Genomic DNA, 10,906 nt, shown 5'->3' on the forward strand with positions numbered 1-10,906 from the left:
TATTTGTTTTAAACTCTCATTTTCTTTGGTGTATTTAAGGGATTGCAAAGAAAAACACAAAATTATTGACTTTTAAAATAAATTATATTTAAACCATACTGGTTTGAAATTGTTGCGGTGATTTACTAAGTCTGCCTCCGTATGAAGGCGGATATTAAGTATGTATATATGTACAGAAGTGAATGAATCATAATGACACCATTCTGCTGATTATACACCATAATCCCCAAATCTTTTTCAGCCCCAAGATATAATCTCACATCTTATAAGTATGGTCTATGTTCTTTGTTGCTAGATATATGAACTTACATTTGGCTTTACTGTACTGACCTTACTGTATTAAAAGGCATACATTAATTGTGCCCTGCTTACCAAGTGATCCAGATCGCTATGTATCAGAGACCTGCCCTCCTCATTATTTACCATTCCTCCTATCTGACACCTGAAAATTTTAATCAATAATAATTTTATGTTTTCTTCCAGGTCAGTGATAGTGCCTTCTGTCCAAAGAATTCAAAACAGAAAGTAAGCCCCCAGAGATAGGTAGGCATAATTATAGGAGTAGTAGTATAAAAGGCTTACCTTGTAATTTTTGAATTAGTGCTAGCCACAAATCCAACTACTGAACTTCCCTTGTTAAGAGCATCTTTATTGACATCAATACCTATCACCATGAGTGATTTTAGCTGTGAAATAAATTTAAATTGAGAATAATTTGGTGATGCAATGAATTATCAATTATATACAGTACTTCAAATATACTGATTTTCAAAGCTTTACCAAATCACTTTTTGAAACAGTTAAAATGCGTATGGCATAGAGCCACACAACAGAGCAAAGCTAGAGTATTGTCAGATGAGACTACACTATTTTCAATAAAACCCTCAAATCCTCAAGTTTAATTTTGTTAAATAAAGACATTTTAAACTCTGTTTAGATGAAACACATTCACACCAATGCTAATGGATCACTTCAGACCTGATTTGCTAATTCTGTAAGGTCCTGACCTTGTACCCACATTCTACATAGATCATTTTACCATGCCATCACAATGATATGCCAATGAACATCAACATGACTAGAGGCTGTAAAACATGATCCTTTCTTTCTCCCTTTCGCTCACTGGGGAAAAACTGTTAAAGAATTAAAAAATATTTTATGTATGCCGCTATGCGTATTTATTATTGAAGGTCAGGTCATAGTGTGCTTTCCACTTGGGGGGGGGGGGAGAGGGGGGAAAGTGGTAAGACTTAAGGTGATTCTGAGAAGGAACAGATTGCTAAAAGACACTATCAACTTGGAATAATTGAATCAAATATTTTGAATTAAATAAAAGTGTCAGAAATAACCACTATTTAGGACATCTGTAGATGGGACTCAGGCTCTCTGTAATAGGTGGGAGCAAATAGTTCATACAGTACTACTGGTGAAATTTAACTGTGTGTTATGAAAATAAGATTGTGTTACTTAACTTTTTTCTACATATGCAAACTATGAAAGTGAAGAATGTTTCATTCTAAAGTGGGATGGAAATCCCATCCTCATCCCCACAAAATGTTTGTAGTCTGATGCCTATCTCACCTAATTAAATTACAAGAGGATTCAAATACAAGGACTGCAAAAGTACTGTAGATACTTGGGTTAGTGTACCTATTTTTACTGTTATTTATAATTATAGCAGGACCTCATTACGAGGCTCAGACTCTCATACAACACAAGAAGAAGTAGGGATACAGGGTGAAATTCACATATAGAGCACAACAGACATGGACTGCAGGGGAGTAATTCAGGGCAAAATTTGGTACATAGTTTACATTTTTATATCTTATTAAATAAACCATAGAAGGGAAGTGGAGTGATAGCAGAGAGGCATAAAGAATGAGTAGAGTTCTCTGGTTCATGATAAAAGATAAAAGAGAACATTGTAAGGATATTGTCTAGCACTAATAGAGTTAAGCCCTGCTCATTCAGTAAGGAATCTTGACACCTTTTATGAAGGGAAATCAGATGAAATGGAAGAATTTCAAAAGGAGCATAGGTGTCTCATGATGAAAGATCATACTAAATAAAACAAAATAGTCCATTTCCTCTACTTAGTTCTGGCAACTGAATTTCAGCATGCTGTCAAGCTGTTTTTATAATGACAAAGAAAATCAATGAATGAAGTAAATGTTCTTGTTAAAGTGAGTGCTAAAGATTAAAGATGAAACAGAATTATCTGTTTCCCATTAAACATTAGATTGATAAAATATATATGAAATAAAGCAGAGTTCTGAATACTTTAAGAAATACAGAAGAACTCTGTTTATCTGAACCTCCATGTGGTGTGGAGCCCTGGGCAACTGCAACAAAAAGGTTGAGAAACACTGTTGTAGACAGTCCCTATAATGTTCAGGGTTAAAAGGAAAGAATGTAAAAATGATCAATACCTGTACTTGTTAAAAACTCGCATTGGTTTTCTTGTTAATAAATGAACAAATCATTCTTTGCAAAAACTAGGGGTTTGTATATTCTGTTAAGTGGATAAGAGGGGGGGATATGTTTTAATGCTTTTCCGGGAGTGGTCAAGCTAGTTTTAAAGCAACTCCGCATCTTAAAATAACAGATAGAAAGCTCTTTGCCCATTCTCCTGATTATCCAAATTTTGATTATCCAATCTGGTCCTGGTCCCAATTAGATCAGATAAACGGGGTTCCATTGTATTTTTAAAATGTGCAGGAGGCATCCCAAAATGATCAATTAAAAATCAGGGGGAGATGACAGAACTTGATATGGAATTAATTGCTTACTGAATCTCCTACTGATGAATGAAAACATTATTCTGTAGTGTGATCATTTATTTTACTTTTTACCAAGTTTCTAAGAAATCACTATTCAATCTCACTTTTGGCCTCAAGTCTGAAGCCACAAGGTATTGAAGGACATGCAAATACCATAAGTAACAATCAAATAACTGGCATTTTAACACTAGAATTTGTTATTTCCAGACAGGACTTGCTTGATATAAACTTTGGCCCGAATCGTGTTCTTTTTTCAGTCAGTGGAAATTTGGCTGCTGATTTCAATGGAAGCAAGTTTGGACCTCAAGAGTGATTGTACAGCCCTTACATCAGCGAGCTATTACTCACACAAGTAGATCCACAGAAGTCAAAAATATTATTAAGCCTCACTGCACTTCTGTGAGATACATAAATATTATTATACCAGTGTTAAATATGGCTAATATGAGACATATGAGTTAAAACTGTTTGGGGGCAGAGCTGTCTTACTATGTTTGTACAGTGTCTTGCATAATGGGACTCAGATCCTACTTGGGGTCTTCAGGTATTATTTGTAATACCACTGCTACATCTAATGATCCCCTGTTCTAACCAATAGACCATACATCTTCCCAGAACACGTCCTTTTTTGTTGGAAAGCTTTACATTCCTTTAAATTCTATTCTTTTAAATCTCATCACCACTGCAAAAATACTGTCAAACTAAATAGCCTATTGATATGATAACACGAAAATAAAGCTTATTTAAAGAATTTTAGAGGTTTTTTTCCCCCGTTAGTTGGGCCATTAGGGTCACAAATGCTTGATTTCCTGCCCAGAAATGTGGATCAAAGAAATGCTAAAGTTGGACATTTGTTTGTATACCTTCATAAAACATGGATATGTTTCACAATACTGTACCTTGTACCAATTTTTATTGTAAACAAGAAGTGCTCAGATTTTTGAGTATGCACAGAGGCATACTTTAATGTAAAAATGATTTTGATGGGATTAAATACACCAACATTTTGTGAAGTCATCAGATCAAGAGTAAGGATCCTGCACCATTAACACAGGGCCCAATCTGGGGCAATCATTCCTCATGCTGAGGAGTGGTTTCTCGTATGAATTATTGTTGCTGAAGTATTCTGAGATCCTCAGATGAAAAATGTCAACAAAGCACAACTTATACCAAGCTAAATCAATTTCAGCTAGAGCTAAGCATTTTTGACATACCAAAGACTAGTTAACATAAATGGTTGAAGAAGCTTTGCTGTGATAAAAACAAATATTTTAAACAAATTACTTACAGGGATCTCGACTGCCCATAGCTCCCCTCCGAGTTTACAGATAATCTGCATTGCGATTTTCGTGGCGACACTCATCATCATGCCCTGCTTGTTCAGAGTGCGTGCTAGTACACATTGGCTTGGGACAGGTCGGTCAAGGCTCAGGAACTTTTTAATCGAATCATAACAGTCCTTCTGATTGGAAGACAGTACACACATTACCTAAGTGGAAGAAGGGGAGAACAGTGGTCAGTGCTCTACTTCTGCAGATCTCTCCTTACACTTTGATACATTTCACCCTCTTAAAAGACATAACATTTCCCCCACAAATCTGAAGAATTTATAAAGCCAGTCTAACTTGTTTTTCCTGCAAATCTCTTGCTCTTGTGAGTTCATGATTGGAAAACTAACATTGACAGATAAAGGCTTGTATACATTTTTTAAATGGACCACATTACACTTACTGGTTGATTAACTATAGGCCAAATCCAGCCACAACCAGTGTAAACTGAGGGAGCAGAGATATTGGCAGATGCGTTCCCTTCTCTAGGAATTCTGCCAAATGGGGGAGGGTGCCTGTGAGAGGAGTACTGGTTGCAGAATTCTGGTCACAAGGTTGCTGCAGCGCAGAGAAAGTGGCAGCCTTAACTGGAATCAACCTGTTACTGGTGGGGATTACTGTCACTTGAGTGGCAATTGGTGGGCTAATAAAGTAATTGGCTTAGTAATGGGAGGATATATAATCAGGAGGAAGGGGGGCGGGGAATCTTAGAGGGTGAGCTGGGTGAAGGAGAAAGCTGTTTGGAAGACTCCCCCAGGCTGTATACCTGTGCTACATCCTATCCTATTAGGAAACAGAGGATTAAAGGTATATGAGGTAGAAAAAGTAACCATGTGTGTTTGTGACTGAAAGACCACAAAAACAGGCTACAAGTGCTGCTCACTTGTTAACTGAAAAAGCATCCTCTGACAGTGCTGTTCTGGAAAGAAGCAGTGCATGTCCTGAGCTAGACATGCCTCCTAATTGGAAGGCATAACCTTTGGGGTTATGGTATATTATCTGCTGCTGTAGCCAGGCTACTGATAGTGTTCTCAGAGATATTCTGCTCTGCTGATTCCACAGGGAGAAGAGGCTCTCTATGCTTTCTCTCCTCTCCCTCCACCTTCCTTGCATATCAGAAGATTGGACTTAGCCCTATCAAAAGCATCACAAAGCATTGCTTAACGAACAAAAACTTGTACACACCAGCTGTACTTCAGGATTTACATGCTGTTGCACTGCTCGCAGGAATGCCATTGGGCTTTCTTGTACTTGTAGTCTGAACAAAAACATATAAAGACATTTAAATATGCACTAACTTTGCAAATGTCAGTTCGCTGCACATCTTTAGAAGCATTATGAACAGATTTTCCACAAAGACTAAAAGGTTATTCATATTTGATTAGTTTGGAATTAATCAGTAACCAGTGACAAAGGATGTGTCTACTAAAACTAATACTCAAAACTCCATCCATTGCCTGAAAGAGGCCACATCTGTGTTGAGACTAGAGTTGGGCAAATCATTGATTTTTTGGGAGGCTGCTGATGGTTCATTATCCTACTCCACAGAATCTGACATGGAGGTGAAGAAAGTCAAAAGAGAGGCAATGCATATTTGTGGGATATAGGAGAACACAGGTTTTAGGACTAGCATGACAGTCAGCTCACTGAGAACATATGAAAATAGCATGGTCACAGCAGTCTATGGTGCAGTCAAGGTGAAGGAAAAATGTGAATTAGTTATTTCCTTGTAAAAACGGGGGGGGGGGATCTCACAGCTGCTTGAAGTGCACTTAACACCCTACAGAATCACTCATCATATCACAGGATCAGCTTCCTGAAGGAATAACCCTGACAATGCCATATGAAGTCTAACTACCCTTCAGTTTTCACTCTCAAGAGATGCTCAATTTTTGCATATATAACTCCCACTATCTATAGGAGTTAAATATGTATATATCAAAAGAACAAGATAAGTGAATATAAAATCATTGAGGAAACAGATCTGAACACATTACACATCACCATCCACAGGAAAGACTTTGGAATCTGTCCATAGCTGGCCAGCTAAGAATTTTCCCAGTGGCATGGACCTCATAATAGAAACAAACTGACATGGCTGGCTTTTATGCTACCTTCCTGGCCTAGGAGACCACGCCAAGGAGTGGGAGAGGGCAGGTTTAGGGGCATGGCCAGAGCATGGGTATACTCAGACCATTCTCAACTGTTGAAGGATCCCCTGGAGACTCCTGCCAGCTGGTTAAAGTTAAAATAGTTCCTACACTGCTCTAACCTAAGGTGGGTGACAACTGCACAAGGCAGAAGATCAGGGAACTGTACATGGCTCCATCAGACCCATACTCTCGAGCCAAGTAGACATAGGAGAGAATCTGGCCCAAAGTTACTACAGAATATAAAGTATTAATATTTAATTTATCAGGATGGTAGTTTAATGAGAATCCGAAAAGGTTACTTTCCTTCAAATTGCAGATTTAGTAAATTAAGCAATAACCTGGTATATAATGTAAGATATGTCTGTTGAAAGCTGCTTACATTAAAATGCAACTTTTTGTAAAACTAAGTTTGCATTAGATATCTTAAAATATGTAGGAAAGGCTCCTATGGCCTAAGTCAAGTCTTGCAGTTTATTGTCCTTGAATACTTATATTCTGCTTCCCTAAATCACTTGTGTAGTTTCAAATGGATATATGGTATTCCTCTACCCTAAGGCTCCGTTACATAATGTTGCTGCAAGTTGTTAAAAGTTGTCTACTATAGGTCCCAGAAGTGACTGTTTCTAGTAGTGGCTGAGATATTCCACCCTCTTTTTTTTTAAAAGTTTCATTTCATCTATTAGAATCTATATTCCATTGTGCCTACTTGCATACATAATTATTTATACATACTACTTATTTATTGTTGTTATTATTCAACATTTATATTGTGGTAGTGCCAAGAGACCAGATTGGAGCTAGGCAGTGTGCAAACATACAGAAAATGAAAATAATTGCCCCAAAGAGCTAAAAATCAGAACACAGTAAGTAGATGAGAAACAAGCAAGCTTGGATGGGAAAGAGAGAGCAACAAATGTAACAGGATGTGTCTCAATCCTTGCCAATCAGGTGCAGTAACCACAACTCACTATACGCCTAGCCATGATATGGTTGCAGTTTAGTATACGCATAATGGAAGAAGTGAGTTTGAAGAAGGATTTGGAGGACAAGGTGGTGGCTTTACAGATTTTGACTGGGAACTTTTATGTGCATGGGGGACAGCATAAGAGAGAGCAGTGGTTCTTGAGAGAGAAGTAGGTAAGCAGGTGATTGAGGCTGCCATAATTCATTTGTTAATTTTGTGAAGGACTTTGGAATATTGCCAGTTGAAAGAGCTACATAAATGCAAGTTACACCTCTACCCCTATATAACGCAACCTGATATAACACGGGTTCGCATACAACGCGGTAAAGCTCTGACACGCTGCTCTGAGCAGTGTGTTAAGGGTGCCGGGCCGAGGTCAAGGGGTTGGATAAGGGACAGAGGGTCTCGGGGATGGTCAAGGGCTCCCCCCCCAGGGTCTAGGAGGCAGGAGCTGTTAGGGGGGCCAATTTTGGTGCCCTGCAGTCCCAGAGTGGCCTGGGGGATTAGCGGGGGGCCAGGAGCAACCCACTCCGCTTCCCTCGCCCCGGCCCCAGACGTGTCGCTCGGAGGATGGGGTTTGGGGGAAGGGATCCCCCCCGCACTCACCGGCAGTAGCGGAAGCTGAGCAGCCCGGCCCCAGCCCGCTCCACTCCGCCAGCTCTGAGCTGTGGCGCTCTGCTTCCCGCCGCAGGTGAGTGCAGGACTTTTCCCCAACCGCCCTCCCCCCCCCCCCAAACGACATGGCTGGGGCCGGAGCAAGAAAAGCGGAGTGGGCTGGGGCCACGTCGCTCCGCTTCCCGCCGCTGCCAGTGAGTGCCTGTCAGGGTGCGGGGAGAGGGGGGTGAATATGGGTCAGAGCAGTTAGGGAGTAGGGGGGTTGGGTAGGGTCCTGGGGGTGATTAGGGACAGGGGTCTCTGGAGGGGGCAGTCAGGGAACAAGGAACAGGGGGGGGCCAAAGCAAGTTCGATATAACGCGGTCTCACCTATAACGCGGTGAGATTTTTTGTCTCCCGCGGACCGCGTTACATCGGGGTAGAGGTGTATTATTATTGGTAGTAATAATGCACAGGACTGATGGATGAAAGAAAAGCAAATATAGGTTAATCCTCTGAGAAATCTCACATTCTGGGATATTCAATGTGAAATCCCATAGGACCTCCCACTCTTTTCAGACAATTCAAAAGGTTCTCAGCTAGTTCTCCATTTCTGTTACTGCACAACATTAACCAGTTGTCCAGAGGCTGCACTCCAATTATCTTCATATTACGCATATCCTTTGACCAGTCACCAGCACTCATTGGCAGACACTGCCAAAGGAAAAAAACAATAAATTAACAATTAAAGAAAAATATCATGTCAGAAGACGATTCTTCATAGACAAACAGTCTTCAGCAGAAAATATTAAGTGTCATTTTTGATGACCATCCTTACATTGTTATACCTAGCTCAAGGGGTAATTCAGTAGCCCTCTTCAAAGACAGGCTGTAGTAGTTTACAGTGGAAACAGAATTCTTTTAAGGGTCCGATCTGGCACTTGGAGCAAATGTCAGGACTTATTTCTATGCACTGGGAAAATCTTACTAAATGAAGTATGCATTCACCCTACTCCATTGATCATACCTAAAAACAACTGCCAAATATGTTTGAGTATCTGGCTGTGAGATGGTTCTGCAAGCAAGTGAGCTGATACAAAAAGTACCATATGCAGGTATTAAGTTAACAAACACCACCATCCGGGGTCCCAAGAGGCTGTCGACTTGACAGCCTGTCTCAGCTAGCTTTGGGGCTTGATCATGCAAGCTTCTGAGCATCTTTAACTCCTACTGATTTCAGAGGGAGTTCAGGGCATTCTGCATCTACTGGATGAAGCCACAAAGCTGGTTTTTACAATCATTTCTTACAAAACAGATGTCCCATATCTGGCTCAGCACCCTCATATTAAAGGTGCTGGTGGTTGCTGAGCACGTCAATGATGGCTAATTGACCTATGCAGACATTTTTTTTTCTATAGCTAAGGAAACTATTCACACAAGGGTGAATTGTGGTAAATTCTCAGCTACAAAGTGTAAAGTAGCAAGTACCAATTTCCTAGACTCAATCCAGACTGCTGGGATGAATTTCTGTATTCCAAAGGTGGGGGTGCAAAGAGTATGGCCTGAGGGCTCAATGTGGTCTACAGCCACCTAAATTACAGCCCCAACCTGACTCCCATAACTATTGAGTAATGATAAAACCGAGTTTTCTAATAGCAGGCTTTCCCTCAGTAAGTTTCCCAGCCTTAGATATATTGGCCCCTTTAAACAACAGTTACTGGGCACACTGGGAGTGCCTAGAGAGACATTCACATATGGAATTTAAAGTGAAAGTTTCTGTACTCACTGTCTGCTCCTGCATTAGGATTTTTTCAGTTGGGACAACACGGCCTGTCAGGGAAACTTGGCACCCAAGCTGCAGCCCCCACATCTCCAACTCTAAACGAGCCTCTTTGATTCTGTAAGAAGATTTTTGTTGATCTTATGGACAAGAACAAAAAAAAAAAAAAAAAAAGGAAGAAAAAACCCACCAGCACCGAAAATCCCAGTGAAGAGTCAGTCAGTAAAGTAGCAAACAAATTTTCAAAGGATCTGTTTCTATTTCCATTTTAATTTCTATCACACAGGAAAAAATATCAGCTATTCCATTAGAATAAAATAAATGTAATATGGGTGCTCTATACATGATCATTTCTAAAGGTTTCAGAACTTCTGAATAAAGGAAAAAATTAAACACCACCAGTAATCAATGTCAGCTAGTTAAACTAGTGGGCCTGAGTACTACATTATGTTTAAGTATGTAGAATACACTAAGTTGTCTAGATTTTATCCAGCCTAGTGTACTGTAAATATAAAACCATCAACTGCTAAGAATTATGGACTTTAACTCCATCTAGGGGATCTACTCATATCATAAATCATAAGAGTAAGTGTATGTAGTTGCTAAAACTCTAATACAGAATTCAAAGCTTGTTGTTCACTTTAAATAAAGTAATGAATTATTTCAAGTACAAGACCTGTACTTTTCTCTCCTTAACTCTCTCCCTCACAACTGTCAAGCCATCCTATTCTTGTGTCCCATTACAGCTCTCTCATTCTCCTCTTTTCTTCAATGTATCACTCCAGCATTTAGGCCTTGCTGCCGCTCACCTTCAACACCCCCAACTGTCCACACTAGTCAATATATTACATTGATAATACACAGTTTAAGTATATAAATACAGTGGAGCCCATTTAAACAAATATCTTTTAAAGGATTAGACTGGCTAAAAGGCAGTCAAAACAAAGTAATACACTATTTAAAAAAATAGTTGGTAAAGCAATAAAACTGATTAAAATAATTTCCACTGCATAAAAAAGGTAAAATGAGCTAGTGTCCTAGTAAAATAAGAGCGGTTATATATATGGTCAGGTATACAGAAATAATTATAGCATTAAATATCAGAGCCCATCTGTTCTACCAGCATCAGTCCACCCCAGTGATTACTGTACAAATCTAGTAAAAGTATTCAATGATGTAGGTAGAATGTTCATTCTTCCATCCTATTCCATTATTTACGAATAAAATATTTATAGGGGTGTGTGTGTATAACTTACACCTTAATTTAGGCCTGGTCCCCACTAACCCCCCACTTCGGACTAAGGTAC

General features: G+C 39.5%; 1 protein-coding gene across 3 annotated transcripts in view; it reads right to left on the bottom strand.

Moving 5' to 3' along the window:
* Positions 1-10,906, bottom strand: part of PIWIL4 (piwi like RNA-mediated gene silencing 4) — a 56,488-nt gene that overhangs the window by 17,443 nt on the left and 28,139 nt on the right. For all 3 annotated transcript variants that reach the window (XM_034758930.1, XM_034758929.1, XM_034758931.1), the window contains 5 exons: positions 9,606-9,717; positions 8,349-8,533; positions 5,294-5,366; positions 4,069-4,269; positions 583-686 (listed from right to left, as the gene is read on the bottom strand). In XM_034758930.1, coding sequence (XP_034614821.1) covers positions 583-686; positions 4,069-4,269; positions 5,294-5,366; positions 8,349-8,533; positions 9,606-9,717 — 675 coding nt within the window. The remainder of the gene's footprint in view (positions 1-582; positions 687-4,068; positions 4,270-5,293; positions 5,367-8,348; positions 8,534-9,605; positions 9,718-10,906) is intronic.

Source organism: Trachemys scripta, chromosome 1 (genome assembly GCF_013100865.1).
Source record: "Trachemys scripta elegans isolate TJP31775 chromosome 1, CAS_Tse_1.0, whole genome shotgun sequence".
In the NCBI taxonomy this organism is placed as follows: domain Eukaryota; kingdom Metazoa; phylum Chordata; order Testudines; family Emydidae; genus Trachemys; species Trachemys scripta.